General features: G+C 43.8%; 1 protein-coding gene across 1 annotated transcript in view; it reads right to left on the minus strand.

Moving 5' to 3' along the window:
• Positions 1–3,404: 3,404 nt before the first annotated feature.
• HS6ST1 (heparan sulfate 6-O-sulfotransferase 1) overlaps positions 3,405–17,886 on the minus strand; it is a 239,230-nt gene continuing 224,748 nt past the window's right edge. Inside the window, exon 2 of the mRNA XM_019542925.1 lies at positions 3,405–10,289. Within this exon, the coding sequence (XP_019398470.1) occupies positions 9,581–10,289 (709 nt within the window). The 3' untranslated portion in view covers positions 3,405–9,580. The remainder of the gene's footprint in view (positions 10,290–17,886) is intronic.

Raw genomic sequence — 17,886 nt, forward strand, 5'->3', positions numbered from 1 at the left:
ACATCTTACTTGCTTGACCTGTAGCACAACCTCCATCATTGCCCGGTTGTCTCTTTGTGGCATGTCTAAAGGAGACAATGAGAGATGAAGTACAGGTTTCCTTCACTTTATTCCAGTTCTGTATGTGTGAATTCACTCTTATGCAATGACCCTTTTTGTACCAAAAATTTGTTATATGTGAGGTAAATTCACTTATGTGCAATCAGTGTGATGGAAGTCCACAGTCAGCTGCTTTGTGCAGTGCGTTGTGGGAGTAGGGTGCACCAAAATGTAGTCTCCCATGTGGATGTGAGCTCCTCACTCGTTGTCTGTGACACGTGTTTCTGTAGTTGCCATCCCCATTATGATAGTGCCCTGTGCTTTGTGTACTGTGCTGTTGGTGAGTACCAAAATTGTCTTGTAAAAGTGGTAGAAATGGGTCTGGGGCTCAGTACAGTCGAGGTCTTGGAATGTATCCCTATTTGTCACATTGTAAAGTGGGCTCCCTTTATATGAATTTGAGTTATGTGCCATTTTCCAGGAATGCATGCAAAGCATAAGGCGAGGGAAACTTGTAAATATACATTTATACTAGTGCCCAGCTACAGCTCTGCCTTTCATCATTCTTCCCCTTCAACTGAGAGCTTTGAGCTATAGCGGGATGCTGAGCCTTTGGCCTCTGGGTCAGATTGGGCCGTGGTGTTGTCAAATGGTGTGTCGCTTCCTAAGGGTCAGAAGATTTGGCATCAGGTGGTATTGTTCCCTGCTGCCAAATTTCCAGACCCATGGGAAGCCCTATGGGCCAGATTGTGTGGCCCTGCTCACTAGATTGGGTGTGCAGGGCACTGTGGGGCCCAGTCCTAGTACATAGGGTCTAATTCAGCCCCACACCACTCTTCTGGCGGACAGAGCCAAAAGACTGAATACCACTGAGCTAGGTAAAGGAAAACTAAGCCCCTTTTCAACCTGGTTGATTCAAAGGCACCAATGTACCATACCACCTCCTGGACCACTTGAAACTTCTACCACAGCCCCACTTGTCCAGTTCCCCCTGCCTACATCAGGCCAATCAACCACTGTGAAAATGGAGCTGTTCCTGAGGTTGAGCTCCACTACGCTGTATGTGCTGGACTTCATTCTTCCATTCTACTCCCTACCAACAGAACAGTGATTTCAAATGGCAGGGAGCTCTGCAACGATCAGACCTAAGAATACTAAAAAAAAAAGAAAAAGAAAATGGGCTTGCTGTAGGCATGCAGAGGCCATTCGTTTTGCTATGCATTATGCTATATACTTGCTTTCTAATATCAGTGACCTGAGGGCCCTCCGAGCAAATTTTTGTGCAGTGAGCTGTCTCCGTACGTGGATGCGTAGAAACCAACTGGCACTTCCCTATTGATGAAGATTGGAATTCTCTAGAAACACAGACAGCATGCTCTGAAATACCAGCACGACCACCTTTCCAAAAGCCTTGATGGCCAAAACACTAGGATTTGCTTAACTTTTTCTCTGTGCCATAAAAGTTTGCTTTTAATAGAGGATACCCCAGTGGATTGTTTCCTTCCTGATGTGCACAGGTAAATAGACTTTATTGCTTAATATCCTAGGGCTGCAGATGGTACCTGCAACATGTCTGAATATTGAGCAGGCTTTTCAAAGCACTCTGGAGGTGACTAGTACTTAGAAAGGAATGCGGGAAACAGTTTTGTTATTCTAAGGTAAATAACATTAGAAGATAAAAAGTCCAATTTCCCCGGGAACTTTTCTGCATTGATTGTACTGTTCCCAATTGTAACATTGTGCTTGAGCTGCATGAAAATTAGGAATGCTGGAGACTGCTGTGTTTTCAGCAGCCATTTATTTATTAGACAAAGGTGAAGGGTTAAACTTAATTCTCTCCAGACAGGGAACTGTGGGACCTTGTGGTTAGAGCATGGACCGCTGACTCCCGTGATCTGGATTCTAAGCTTTGCTCTGCAGTGGATTCACCATCAGTTAACTACTTAGCACCTCCATGCCTTTTCAATGACACTGCCACATCACTACTCAGCTGGTTATGTCAGCAGTGTCTGCAAATGGTAACCGTTAAAAAGGTAGAAGCTTGGGTTTCTAGACCTTCTAAATGGGAACTGTTGCTGTGCTGACCTCCTGGCTCCATGGATCTGACTGTCATCTCATTTATGTAGGTTGAATTCCATTGATACCAATGGGTACCTATACACATGCATTGAGGCTGCTCCGTGCTGTAATTACAGGCAGTCCTTGACTTACAACAATTCAAGTTACATTTTGCATTTACAATGTTTATAAATTGACACCATATTTCAACTTTCTTATGTCAGTTTCGACTTTACAACGCTTGATCTGATGCAACGCCACATCAGCAAACAAGTTTGCTGCATCACCCATCTCCCTGGAGAACATCTGTCCAAACTTTCTTGGACACTTTTTTTAAGAAAGCAGACAAGACTCCAGAAGAACCTGCAGCCAAGACTCCCAAGAAGACTCCAGCCAAGAACCCTTCAAAAAGTCCAGCAAAGTCACCTCAAAGAAGTCCTTCCGAATCGATATGATTGCTATTTACAATATACATTAATGTAGCTATGTTACTCATCTATAATTGATTGAGTACAGAATTCTGGGTTATTTTTGGTGAAAATAGGGTATCGGGCCTTGGTTCAGGAACCAATCCCCCCATTTATAATATTGTTTCCTATGGGAAAATCTGTTCCGAGTTACAACATTTTGACTTAAAGATGCAATTTTCAGGAACCAATTGTGTCAGAAGTCTGAGGACTGCCTGTACTGTGCTCATGGTTGTGGAAGGGTCTGGTGCATAACATGAGCATTTCCTCACTGCTTACCCCAACTCTATACCTGGTTTCTCAATGCACCAAAAAATAACTGCAGTACTATTTAATACAACTTAATATTTTCCCCACCCCCTGGTTGGATTAGAAGCCTTAAAACAAAGTTTGATTCAAATACTTTTGAATGTAAGATAATTCACTTTCGCTGAATATCCTACAATGTTTGCATAAGATGCATTGTTTTCTTTAACATTTCTGCCTATATGCTTATATCACTAGAAGAGGTGTAGACATCAAAAAGCGGAGTAATGACAATGAGAGTTAAATATAATTAAAATAGCTGAATGATGTAGTGGAAGGATTTTTGGTTTTGATATTGGCCCAATATTAACTAAGAACAAATGGGTTGAGCTGCTTCTGCTGGAATAATTGTTAGTGCAAGTTCTGTGCACCAAAAATCTGAAACCAAGTCCCCTTCAGCAGCCGTGCTTGCAGCTTTACCTTCATGTAATATAGCATAGCCAGACATACCAGATAGTTGAAGCAGCAGCCAGGTCACTGGAGAATACTGACTCCAAAGGGCCAACACAAGGATAACACACACACACTACAGGCTCAGCTTTAGGGTTTATTTCATCTGCTAACATTCATTCTTGATCTAGACAGAAACAATTAGATGATTATTTTTTTTTAATTACTTTTTGTTGCTGTGGGAAAAATAAAACCAAAAAAGCAAACCTCCTCCTTAACACTTCTTTTCATAAGATGCTATAAATAAACATATAAAGCTGTAGGTGTTACTTGGCTCAAGTTAAACAGGTTTTTTTTTAGTTTGTGAAATGAAAAGTGCAAACCAGACACATTCAGCCCAATGGAAACATTTTGCGTGGATGATCTCAGACACAATCACTTTCAAAGAAGCTGAATCTGTGTGATCTACAATGCCAAGGGGGGGGGAGGAGTGGGACATTGCTTTTTCTCTATTTTACCCTCAGTCACAACCTGAAAGGGATAAGAACTGAGTTCTGTGATAGGTAAAGCCTACAAGAAAAGGGGAGGAAATGAATGCCCTGCCTTCATCCAGCCTTTATCTCTCCTGTGCTCCTTATACAGTGGCATAGAAAGACAGGAGAACATGAGCAAAGCTCCAGACTAAAGCAAATGACTACACAACATCATATCTGACTGCTACCCGTGAGATTGCTGGTAAAGCCTGTGGCTGCTGTTCCTGGCAGGCTGTGCACACAGGGGGACTTCACACCAAGAGTTTGTTTCAAAAAGAAAAAAAACCCAAGCACTTAAAAATTAAGAGGGGCAACAAAAATAAGTTAATTTATATTCCAATATGTACAAAACAAATCATATTCAGGAAAGCATTTGAATAGAAAGTTATTAATTACAGCACAGCACTCTCCCTCCTGGCTACAGAAGGGATGCTGGGGAAGAGGGGAGGGAGGAGAGTGCAAGGGACTTGAGGGAAGAAAAAGGCTCGTTTGCAAATCATGCATGGTTGACCAAAAATTGTACTGAAACCCACTGCCTGTTGGGTAGGTAAATCCCCCTGTAACATCCAAGTTCTTATCAGGACCACATTCACCTTGGTGGTTTCAGCAAGCAGCCACAGATAACTCTGTGTGAAGCCTGCTGGTCACTGATTTGAGTGAGCTGTGCTTTAGTGGCCTGGTTCTGCTGCCAAACCCCACGTCTGCTCCTGCTACTGCAACGTGCCTCTGCCCTGCCTCTGCATAGTACGGTGAAGTTAAAAGCAAGAATCAACGATAACCCAGCAGTACCATTACTTGAATCCAGCAGATACCATGGATTGCATCCTCCTTCAAAAGATGCCATTTCCCAAACCCACGTGCAGATCACCGCAGTGATATTTGCTACCTTCAGATACTTCCAGGGAGGCTGGGTGCCTCAAAGCTTCGCGAAGGGGTGAGGTAGGCTTTAAATGCTAAGTCACAAATCCAGGGCACACCTTTCTTGGCAGTATCTGCATCTCAGTCCATTTGCTAACAGAGTAATAATATCCATGTCGCCACTGGCAACCTTGCTTCTTGCCTTGCCCTGTGATCCCAGCAGAGCAGCAAGGCGAAGAGCTGAAGCAACCTGGCAACCAAACTGCGTGTCACAGGAGGGCAACCCCGCAAGAGAGTTGAAAAATGTGTTGGAAGCCTTTGCTGTTTCTGCCTGCACCATTCCTGTTGTGTAGGCCACAAAGTGACTGCAACGTGCAGGGTCACCCATCTGAATCATGTGAAGACATGAATTGACTCCAAGGTGCCTTTGGACAGGAATCCTGTGACAAGACAGGAGACCAGGCTGAGTGATATTTAACTCACAACAATTTTCTGTTGTGAGATTCACCTCCATAACACCACTTGCTATTCCAGGTGGGAAGTTAAGGGACACATCCTTTCCATGATTTTGCATATCAAGAAATGGGTATAGTGAGAGGTGGTATCTGGTTGCTTATGCTGAAGAAAATAACTGCTCAGACAACTGCCAGCCAATCAGGCTTTGACATTAGCTACTGGAAGGTGTTTTGGGTAACTCCATCCTTCAAATGGGAAATTATACCTCTTGGGTGGGAGCATTTACAGATATACAGATGTAAACAACATGAAATGCAAGGCAGTGAAGAATCAGGCCCCGTTTTTTCACTGGGTGTCACCCCATGTGGATACCTTATGCAGTTGCTCACACCAATGTCACTGCTTTCATAACCCCCCACAAATACTTCATAGCTCCTCCCTTCCACCCCCAGGAGTGAAGCCCTAACTAGGAGATCCTTGTAATTGTGGTAGAAAGACAATAAATATATCAATGGCAATTGCTGAACTGCATTGGGACATGATTCAACCGCCTTTGAATTCAGTGGGAGCCTTTCCGTGGAGTTTGGTAAGGCCTGTGTTGGAAGCTTGAAATTGTCTTCACTACCTCTGTAGCTCACCTACCCTGACAATAACATCATCTGTAGGAAGCCTGAAAAGTATAGGAAGTTCAGAGAGTGGCAGGGGAGATGTATTGGGGGGGGGCACATATTTAACAAGAACAAGATATCTGGCCAATAATTTCTCTGGAGTTTCTTAAAGCCGTTGTTGTCTATTAATTTTAAAACTACACTTACATTTTTCATGTCATTGTAGCATCAAATAATCTCCTAAAAAAAGGTGTACCACTCCAAATTGTAGTACATATAAATCACAATAAACTACATTCACATTATGTTAAAGAAATTCCCTTAAACTCACTAAAAGCAAGAAAATTATTGTCAGGGCAACAATTGTGTCCTACAGCCTCCTCCCTGGCACCCAGCATCTGCAGTAAATTAGGGTATAGTCTATAGCCAACAGCTTGGCATAGCAGGCTGAGTGAAGGATGGGGTTTTGAAGTCACAACTCTTAATTTCCTATATTCAGACTTAATATTTATTTTCTTAGTGCTTGGCATTGGTTCTCCCACACTATGCCTCTTTGTAGAAAGCACATATTTTATCCCCAATGTACAGATGAGGAAACTGAGGCAGATTGGGGGGATTAGTCAGAACCAAGACTTGAACATGGACATTTCTGGCTCCCAGTGCCAAGCTAAGACCACTAGAAATCACATTTCCTTTGTGGGTTTAAAGTGAAACCATTAACAATACTCTGTAGTTTCAATAGTTTGTTATTGTAAAGAAAAGGTTGGAAAGAGTCTACTATTGATGTACTCCTGGGATCAGAGGCTCCCCCTGATTGAGAACCTGTAGACAGGTCCGAGAACTCAGTTGGTTACTAAGGGCCTGTAACAGAGAGAGAACTTAAGACAGCCCTGGGCCAAGTTCTGCTGTCAGCCTTGGTGGCACGACCCCATTCATTTGTCAACCTTTGTCAATGAGAGCAGAACTAGGCCCTCAGTACAGAACTGCTTTTGAAACTCAGTACTAGTGTATATGGTACCGCCTGAGCATTCACAGCATGCTTGCTTCTGGAGCTGTTCTGATGGTGCTTTGAATACGGATTAGCTGTAGTAACCATTTGTGCATTATAGATCCATAACACTGAATGCACAGTGAAAAGGCTTTGGGTAAAGTCTAATACTGTGCATATGCTTTTTATATCTTGTGTTTGGATCTGTGGATAAGCAGCTAGTAAAACTGCATTTTTAAAAAAAATAAATGTTTTCTTTAGTTACAGCAATGCACTGGGAATGAGCAATGTTATTACTCCCAGGTCTGGGAATTCAGAGATGAAGTGTGGTTGTAACACCCCCGCCCCTAAAGCAATGACTGAAGAGCGCTCCCTTTTGCTTCCCAGCTTTTAGCATGGAGCAAATGTTCTTGGCCACCTTGGGGAACAGGAGCCAGGTCTTGATGAAAGCACAAACAGACCCATAACGAGGACAGCACTGGCAGGTAGTGATTAACAGCCTGGTTCACAAAAGGCCTGAACTCTTTGCTCTACTGACAGTTAAGCACATGCTCAGAAGCTCTGGTGATCTCAGCTGGAAGAGCCTGATCCAAAACCTACTGAACTCAATGGAAAGGCTCCCAGCAACTTCAGCAGGCTTTGGATCAGACCAGACTTGAAGTCAATACAAAGTGTTGCCCAGGTTTCGGGTACACATGCTTCCTACCATCTCCACTGTGTTTGGAGAAAAACATCTACCAAAGCACCAAGGTATATGAGAGGAAACCAAACAGTCCCTGCAGCTCAGGCAGCCTCCTCTTCTGCAAAACTCGATTTGAATTCTGGAGCGCTGGTAGCAGGGTGCAGAGGCAGAGAGAGAATTAAAATACAACGCAAGTGACACTTCAGTGCGCTCCTGTGAGGAGAAAGAGCCACTCTGTAAAAATGACAGGCTGGAGCTGAATACATCAAGCTCTCTGCCTTCCCACCTGTGATTTCAGAGCCATATCTGATCTGCAGTTAACGCAGCCTTTGAAAATCAAACTGTCTTCTATTTGATTTGTACTTCACCCTAAACAAGAGCTGGTTTGGGTCTTGGAGCAAAGTAATAATGGGTGATGCATGAAGCAGACAAAACTTGCTTCACTTCCATGTTTCAGACAAAACACAGAAGTGCTTAGAATAACAACAAACCAGATCATAGCCGAAAGAGCTGGGGGTGCGGCACTGAAAAGGCCCTGACTCATCTCTGAATTGAAGTTTATATGTGAAGCTGGTGCAACTGACCCCACACTGGAGAATGTCATTTTGTGACACCCCAAAAAAACACGTGAAGAAGAATGGCCTGGGCCTGAAAACTGTTATTGATGAGCTCCCATTCCAGTTTGAGGAGTGCAGCTTCTTCATTTAGCATAAGGTTTAGAGAGAAAGCACCCTGTCAAAGGACCACGTGACTATGAAGCAATTCATTTGGAGCAATGGCAGGAAATCGCAGAGCCCTGGCACAGAGCCCTATCCTGCCCCCAGCAAGATCAGCAAAACTTTGCCCACTGACCTCCCTGGAAGCAGGGTATCACCAATGGGGTTTTTTAAATAACATTTTGAAACTGTGGCCACAGGTAAGTAAATGGGTGCACTGTAATTAAGATTTGTTTTTCACACCAATGTTAAAAGCACCCCTCAACCATACTGCCCCTGACAACCAAGTGCTTGTGCACAGAGGTGGTTTGTTAACTCTGTTAGTCTGAAGTCGGGCAGAAGGCAGGGCAGGGCAGGGAAGCATATTAGACTAACCAGTTCAGAGCAGCATGAGCATTTGTAGGCAACAACCTACTTGTTACAAACATCTGATAAAGTAGCTTGCTTCTCCCAACCAGTTAGTCTCCAAGGTGCTGAGGCGCACCCTCCCCTACCTCCCAGCTGAGTACTTGTGGGAACTTCTTCCTGCTGTGGGGATGGGAGGGAGTGATGCTGCCTACTTTCTTAGCCCAACTTGTTTCATATCTAAGAGAAGGCTTTTCACGTAGTGTTGACAAAGTCCATGGATTAATGCATGTACTGCACATGTGTGGGGATGAGAAGGTTGTATCTGGGTGCACGTTTCTCTCTACAAGGAATTTGATGAGATTTTTTTCTTGCATTGGAGACTGCTTGAAGCAAACACGGAGGATGTTTGTGAATGAATTCCCTAAATGTTGTTACTATGGTAAAGTGGTGTTGAGAAGTGAGACCAGTGCAATGCATCCAAACCACTGTGCTAAGTGTATATCCTAGGCCAGAGAAAGTTTGTTTTAATGTTTCTCATCCTCTGCTGTCCTTGTTTTCATTATGCTCCTGGAAGTGGCTGCCATCTGAATCCGAGGAGCTGCCCCTGTGGTGAAATCATAGCCCGACTGCATAGCACACAATCAACTTCACCGTTACTCTGACTTGAAGAAAACAAAACAATTCCCCCTCTTCCACCCTCCAAAAAAACCACAAAAGAAAAAACTTCATTTTGTTGTTTTGTTTTTAAATTATACAGATGTCTTTGTACTGAGGGGAAACACGGGGAAGCGGGGGAATCCTACATCTGTCAACTATTCTTTTTTAATTTGGGAGGACAAGAAACATTATGTTGTATTTGGCCTTCAAAGCGGGTAGCTGCAAGTGTGCATTTCTAAGTCTGAGTTATAATGTTGACCTTTTTATTTTTTATGTATTTATTTATTTTTTTAAGAATCTCAATGGTCTTGTAAGAAACAGTAAAAAGACCCTTTGTTCAAAGAAGCATTCTACCTTCTGTTTTACAGGCTCACTTAAATAAAAGACTTTTTTGTGTTGGTTTTCATATTTTTACTTCCACGATCTTATGTAATGGAAACCCTAGAATCTTATCAGTACAAAAGTCTGCCTACGCTACCACTTCTCTATAATATGGCTCATGTAGTCCTCAGTGGGCAAGCGTCCTTGCTCTTCTGTCTCTTCCTTGGGAAGTGCTTCATTGGATCGGTGAAGAAGCCTCTCTTCCCGATTCTTTATCCTTTGCTCCATCCTCTCCAGCTGCCGCTTATACTGATAGCGCTGTTGGAAGAGGTCCTTTGCATAGTCATAGAGCTGCATGTCCAAGTCATTAAGCTCCTCAATCCTCCGGATGGTGTTGTTGTCCACTTCCACCCCACCTGCCCTTGTGCTGTTGTACTGCATGAAGGGCCTGATGAATTTCAGATTAAAAGTTCTCTCAAACAGGTACTGAGTCTTCCTCTGGAACTCTGTCAGGCCAAAAAAAGCCATGTCTTTCAGGTTCTTCTTTGCACTCTCTAGCAGGATCTGTGCTCGCTTGTTCTCAGGGATGAATGACATGTTGTAGCAGCCCACCAAGCTCAAGTCAGCCAACATCCTCACCTGGCGGTTGTTGGCCAAGTTATATGGGCAATCCATGAACTCCTGCAGCGTACACCCTGACCAGTCTGTGCCTTCATAGCATGACGGCAGCTCTTCAGGGGTCGGTGTCCGACCATCGCACATGTGCAAGGAAGTCTTCCACGTAGCTCCTCTCTGGACGTGTCGCCATTCGCTGAGGTAACGGGACACAGGGTCTCTCAGCAATGTGATGTAGTAAAATTTTCTAGAAGAAGAAGAAGAAGAAGAAATAAATACTCGGCATGCAACAAGCACAGTCACCTAACAAGTAAGGCCTAGGACACGCATCAAAGAGGACAGCAAGTTAGCAACTCAGCATTTGTTTCATTTACTGCTGATTATTTTCTTCCTAGAATCTGTAATGTGAGGTAATTTAAGCCACGCTGGGGCTACATGTCTCTGCCTGGTACTCATTCGTTTCCATTTCAGGCATGCCAAGTCATAACTCACTGTCTCTCTGGGATATCGCTTTCCAGCAACAGAATGCCATGTCGAAACAAATCATCAGAATTCAACTGATCTGCCAACTTTATGGAGCGGCTCTGGCTTTAGGGGTTGACTGGCCTTTCACACTACCGTGCACCTGCAGTCAGCCAGGGCTTGTTCTGTGCCACAGGCCAAGAGCAGGTCTATTTATAAGCGGAGCCTATCGCTTTCAGTTTGTGCACCTGTTGAGTGGGCAGCCTACCACTCCTTTGATCTTGCGACCAAGCTGGAACACAGGTGTCCACATTGAGAAGCGAGGCACAGCCCAGAAACCTCCTTTAAAATAGAACGGGGAGGCAGATGGAGAGTGAGTCTACCAGCCGTGAGCAGCAGCTCAGCCTCACTGCTGCCAATCCGTACGAATTCAAGCAAAACCTAACCAAAATCCACTATTCAAAACACAGCATAGGTGGCCTCGGAGGTAAGACAATCAAGAGCAATAAAAAAGTCTGTGCTCTGAGCACACTGTAGTGCAATAATGTAAAAAATGGCAGCCCAAACCATGTGTGCTGCATCTGTGGTGAGCAGAGAGTCACTGAAGCCTCAGGCCATGGTGTGCTTGGCTACCCAAAGGTTTTGTGACTCAGATGAGAAAGGTGAAGCCCAGGGGTGCTCAACCCCCAGCCTGCATACCAGCTCTCAGCACCTTGTCATCCAGTCTCGGGGGCTCCTCATGGGTTTGTGGGGAACCCCATGGGCTGTGGCCCTACATGCTAGGCTGGGCACACAGAGCAACAAGGGGCTTGATCCCAGTGTGCAGGAGCAACGTTGGGCCCCCGGAGCCCATTCCCTGCATGTGGAAGCAGTGTGGGGCCCTAGGGCCACATAACTGCACACAGGGCCAGGTAGAGGCAATGTGGGGCTCCTGGTGCCTGATTGCTGCACACAGGCCTGGGCAGAGGTGGCATGGGGCCCCAGAGCCTGATCCCCAAATGTGGGACCAAGCAGAGATAGAATGAGGCCCAATCCTGGTGTGTGGGGGCAGGGGGAGACTAGCCTCATACTCCTCATTTAGCCCACAGGGCCAAAAGGTTGAACACCACTGGTGCAGCCTAACAGCAGTTTTGTTCAACTAGGCCTTGACCTAGGGCTCACTGCAGTCAATTTTCATGATGTTAATTGGTCACAGGAACAGTACTTTGGGATAAATAAATGGCCTTTTAAGTCACTTAAGTAGATAGGATCCACTGATGTGCTCCAGGCCCCTCAGGCTAGATGACGTCATCTCATCTCTGCAGGGCTGCTAGAGACTTCATTGGCACAAAGCACCAATTGGAGTTACTTGGGGTCCTGCCCTTCAAGAAGGGTTCAGCGCGACTACAGGACCAGAACTGTTTCCTTCTGAGCTGACATCCGCAGAACGTGGCTCTGTGCTGCTGCAGGGTTAGGATAACAAGAAATACATGCGATATGCCCTGGAGGGGGTTCTGAGGAATTTTAGAGAAAATAAAAATGCAGATTCAAAAAAACCCATTCTGGCTAATATTAGCACAGCCCATATTTTCCTAATGTTGTTCCCTTGCAGTCACCAATTTCAGTGCAAAAGCCTGAGTGATTTAATTTAAAAAAAATGCACCAAAGCTAGTGCCCAGGAAATCTGATTTGAAGGAACCCTTCCCTTTCCACTTGACTGCTAATTCACCAATGGCCCGATCCCAAACCCCAAGCACTCAGCATGGGTCTTTCCACCAACTTCACCATATGCTGGGTGGGACCAACTGCTCTTCCACTTTCAGTTTTCACAAGCAGACCTGGTATGGATGACAACTGTGGTTCATGCAAGATTGTCCAGCTCTCACCATGCCAGAAGCATAGTGCTGTCTAGTAAAACAACGCTTGTAGAATGACAGGGGAAAAACCTCCCTTAAGTTTCTTTTTCTTTCATTTACATTGCAGCCCATAATAATGATTCATCTCCCCTGACTGGATGCAGCTATGATTTATACAAACAGTGCTAAGAAACCTCTAACAGATGAGGATAAAATATGACAGTGGAAGGAACAGGAAAGCAGTGATGGATGCCAGATGTTCAAGTGACAGACACTGATGTTAAACATTGCTGACTCTTTTTTTTTTTGACTTGTGAACTGTGGTGGACTTTTTAAAATTTTATGTCCACCAATGGAATCTGAAGGTTGCAGTTTTTCCTGAAGCAGGTTTAAAGCTATATATTATTATGTGGAGTGTGGTAGTGCTCAGAAGCTTCAGATTGTGATGGGGATTCATTTGTAGGCACTGTACAAAGACAAGGTATAAGATGGTTCCTGCCCTGAAGAGGGAGCAGTCAAAGGTGATAACGGTAGGAAAAAGGCGGTGTTAAAGTTCCTTATGTTACAGATAGGAAATTGATGCATGGTAGCTTGGATAAAGTCACACAGGGAGTCTGGGGCAGAGTAAAGTACTGATGCCTGCCCCAGTATCTTAACCACAAGACCAACCCTCCTGCAATGTAAGTCAGTCAGTAAACAGATGTAGTATATGCAGCAAACACATTGCAGGACCACCCCTTCAAAGCAATGCTGATGTTCCATGACTAGAACAAAAAAAGCTGGCATTTCAGCATGCTCCACTGCTTGATGGCGCAGAACAGAAGCTGCAGTTAAGACACAAGAGAAAGGATTAAAAGGAAGCATACCTTGCTCTGTATCATGACTGCAAACATGCAAACTCATGACTGCAAACAAGCATTTCTTTCTCCATCTTATGACTGCAAAAGCATTTGAGATGTAATACTAGCAAATATTTTACAAAAAGCTGTTTTGCTTTCTGAGGCTGCATTTAGTATATGGGAGGTACAGGAAACAAAAATACGTGGAACACCTGAGGGCTGCTTCCTAACACTGTCTAAGAGAAAAGGAGCAATTACTCCAGCTCAAGGAGGGGAAGCTGGTTGCTAAGTGTGGAAACATGATAGATCGGAGAATTATAAGTACATATCAACATTTTCAGGTACTTATTTCCTATTATTAAGGAACCTGCATAAATCACTTAAATTGCAAAAAGGGCCAAGGACCTGTTTTCCCATTAGTTCCAATGGCTGCTGCGGGGTCTCAGCTACTCTGAAAATTAGGCATCTAAATATGCACACAGATACCTAAATTTAGACCCACAAGAGTTTGAAAACTGACTGAATGTGCCTGAAATTATTCACCCAAATCTGCACTTAACAATTTAAACAAGTGGCCTGATGTTCAGAAGCAGAGAGTACAGACAGCGCTTGATAAAATCAATGAAGTGACCCTCAGTGGACTAGAGGGGGCTCATGTAAAGAGAAGAGCAATGGATTTAAGTGCCTAACTCAACAGTACCCAGATGGAACACTTTGGCCAAAGATATTCCATTCTTAAATATGATATTTGAGGATTATAAAAAAGAATGAACCTTGTAGCTGCACTGTACTAGCCTTTATCCAGCCTAGCAAGCTTTAGCAAGCTAGCTCTGCATAAGAAAGTCAGGGCAGGGCCCTTGTTTCAGTGTGGCTGAAAACAGGTAATGCCACCTGTCAGCAGCAGTTTGAAATTTATGAGGCAACACATGACTAGTAATTTCTCTTTTGTCATCAGAGATAAAATAAGGCCCTAAAATACATGCAGCTGGGAAGCACCCCTTACTTTCAGCATTGTGTCCTAAACAGCTACTTGAGTACTGCTACAGGCTCATTTTCGAAGTGTGGTCTTCTCCCAACCCAGACGGTTCCACTCAACACTGTCTCATAAAACATGATTTCGTTTTGGTGGTGCAAATCCAGCTCTTGCTTACCTTCCTGAAGCTAACAGCCAAAGTAAGAAAATGGAACAAATAAATACCTCCTTTCTACTTCTGTCCAGGCAGAATGCAGTGCGCTGAAGACCTCCCTTTCTTACATCCTTCAAGGGTCACAGGACCCTACAGTGCTGGAGTCACAGTTGCACGTTTCCTTTCTCCTCTGCTCCTTGCTAGGCCTAACTCCCCAGGGAAATCTAACTTCAGCACTACCTCAGCCTGATCTGTGCACAAGCTGTGCTACTGTGTCATGGAAAAAGAGGCACCGACAATGGGTTTAGGAAAGCAAAATAGATTTATAGGTGTTTTAACCATTTTTCTTTTCTCAAACTGCACCGTCAGACAAGACGGATGATTTTGTCATTCAAATGCTGAACCTAGGAGTGGACAATTGGCTTTAAGTCCAGGTCTAGTATAGACTTCTTGGGCAAGCCTGTCCTGTCTTTCATGCGTGTAGTGGAGACAGAGCTTTCTTTGATCAGAGCTGCGGTGTACTCTTACTATGGGTACAGGTAATGGAGCTGACCTCAGCAGGGACCTCCATGTGTCACTATCATACAAATAAAAAAATCGACTAATTCCTTGGTCTGGTCTTCGCATGTTTCTCATTAATGGAAAGTGAAAAAAACCCTCTCTGATTAAGACACATTCCTTCTTCTCTTGCTATTTATCAGCCACTAGGACTTGCTGTAACTGAGGAATCGCTTCTACGGGGGATCCTAGATCTTTTTCTTCATTTTATTTTTATTCCCCATCCCCTTCAGTAACACCTCTTTCTTCTCACTGCTGGTTGTTAACAAGTGCTGTAAGCAGCTAATTTTATTTCAGTCAAACATTTGCATTGCCCTTCTTCAATGCAACTCTCTATTCACCATTGAAATGAACCATTTTCCACTCCTAGCTGAAAGCCCCTGGGTATTTTTTCTATTGGTTCTTCTTTTATATTCAGGAGGCCTCAGAGGAAATGGGCTGTGTGCTAAAACCAGACTCCTGCAAGGCCTCCTCATCTCCTTCAGCGGATCTCTGCCAAATAAACATCAAGTTAATGATAGGTGCTTCTACTCTTAAGTGCTTCATCTTGCTTTCTGGGAAAGGAAGCTACTTAGGTCTACATCAACCAAGTAACCCCAATCTATCATGGCACCTGCCTTAAGGCTACAACTTCTCCACTACTTTTAAAAAACAAAACAGAATACAAAACAAAGAACGGCTCTGTTCCACCTTGGCCCTCATGAGTCAATGGAAGAGAGAAGGGTCTGCCTGCTTATAGAACAGGAAGGGCTCTTTGAGTTCAATGAAATCCTGCTGTAGTGTGGAAGATGGGGCTTGGTACAAGGCACTTCTGTAAGCCAAGTCCATGTGTTGTATATATCCTTACTTCAGCTAACGTCTTTTATGGTGGTTCTTCAATCCATAATGTTAATCAGTTCTTACTGTAAACAATACAAGACTAAACCTATTGGTGAGCCTGACTTCCATCAGTCAAACAAAAAAGTACCTGAGCTAGAAACAAGTTTTGGCTGCCCTCCTGTTTACCTTGCAAAAAACCCCAAAAGCATTAATAGGTGGAGGAGGGAGAGGCACATCTCAATCTCTACTGCACACATTTAAACTTCCACCTCCCAAGGGCAATTAAGATGATAATTATGCAACTCTCATTTTCTATTTGCAAATTTAACTCCACTGAAAACAGACAGTCTCCCGTAATGAACCATTCAAGCAATGAAGTTACAATACTGCTAAGTGAAGGTAAGTGGTGGTGTTTCTGTCATGATGCCTAAGCTGAGAATGAGGCAGCAGGCAATTCAAACAGAGTGGACTCTTTAAGTGGTTTATACGTTTATTATAAGTTGATACCAGAGGCAACTTTTAAAAAATAATGATTTCAGCTGTATTCTGCCCTTCCCTGTAGAGTTGTAATGGCACTGTCTGTTGTTGTGGAAAGCATTTAACTGAAGAACATGCTCCGTTTCGCCAATCAAAGCACTCGGTTCAATGAAAGTTCCTGAGTGCTTTATAATTTATTTAACAACATGAAATGGAATCTCTGCCCATCTATTTTAATATCTTGGGATGGCTCCCTCACTCTCCAGCTCCACCTAGTTCAATTTGTACTTTTTCTTTTACAATCAGACTTCTTGTCTAACAACACGGTCCCTCTGTTAGAGACTGTAATTTAATATATCTATAATGATGACTTCCTTTGGTAGCAAATAGGTCTAATTTTCCTCTGTCTATTTCCTCTCACATGGTGTTCATTTAGACTCTTCCTGCAGTTCACACACAATAAACTCCTCAGCCCTTTAAAGTCAGTCAAAGAACCATACCCCTACCCGTCAAGAAAGATTATAATACAAACCAACAAAGTCAGGAAATTCAGCAGTAAGGCCAATATTCTGTCCAAAGCTCATGTAAAATGCATACTTATAGCTTTATTATTTTTCCTGTAGTCCAGGATATCTGCCTGGCAAGTGAATATATGTGTTGCTAGCTGCATTCATTTTGCATGGCAGAACGTTTTGCCTGAGGATTGTACTCTTGGGTGTTTAATTTTTATAAGATTGCATTGTGTATGATGCCACATATTCAGAATCATCATGTATGCTCTGCTTATCTTGCAGGTCACTGTCTCAGATGCTTCTTGCAGTCCTATTACACTGTACACAACAGTAGGTGCTCATGGGTGCACCAAAAGCCAGAAGTCTTTGGTGCCAATTAAGAGTTGGGGGAAGCTGGAGGTGGAAAACAATGTTCTAATACCATAGTCATTTTTCCATATTTTTCTTTCAAAATAAGGGAAGAAAACAAACTCTTAGGGCACTTTTACACATGCTCCGGGAGTGGGAGGAACTTTAATTACAGCTGCTGCGAGAGCCACTCTAAAATGCTGCAGTATCTCATGTCCCTGCACTTAAACATGGTGGTGGGGGTGCTTGAAGCTTGTTCAATGAGCTTTAATTCAAGTGCCCCCACCACTATTTTTAAGTGCAAGGACACTGATACACGAGACATGGGAGGCTGCCGGAGCACAGTCATTACCACAAGCCAGCAGACTCGATTAATCAAGTTTGCTCCGACGTGCTGCAATTACAGCACATCAGAGCAGCCTCCATACTTGTGTACAGATACTGGTATGGACTAGCCCTGGGTTGAATGGCGCTGTTTCAGGAATGACTCTGAAGTTAGACATTCCTTATTTTTCATGCACAAAATTGAGAGGTGAAGGAAGAGGAACCCAGCTCCCTGCTTTCCAACTTATTCCCCACTTATAAAATGTAGACATCACCCCCTTGTTGAGCTTGGTTTTTTCACCAAAAGGGTCCACTCAGAACCTTGTTCTACCCATTCCTGCCTTCACTTTGTTCCAGTGATTCCTAGCTGCCTCTTCCAGAAGGCTTCTCTCACTTCTGCTACCTTTACTATGCAGGCTAATGAGTCCCACCTGCCCGAGACACAGCAGTCATGAGCTGGCAGCTCCCCATCACCTGGTAAGGAGGGCAAGCTGGGGGAGGATTCTGTTTCAGTGACTTTTTTGCAGCCTACTGTTTCAATGC

This window comes from Crocodylus porosus, unplaced genomic scaffold, assembly GCF_001723895.1.
Source record: "Crocodylus porosus isolate Cpor-Errol unplaced genomic scaffold, CroPor_comp1, whole genome shotgun sequence".
Classification (NCBI taxonomy): domain Eukaryota; kingdom Metazoa; phylum Chordata; order Crocodylia; family Crocodylidae; genus Crocodylus; species Crocodylus porosus.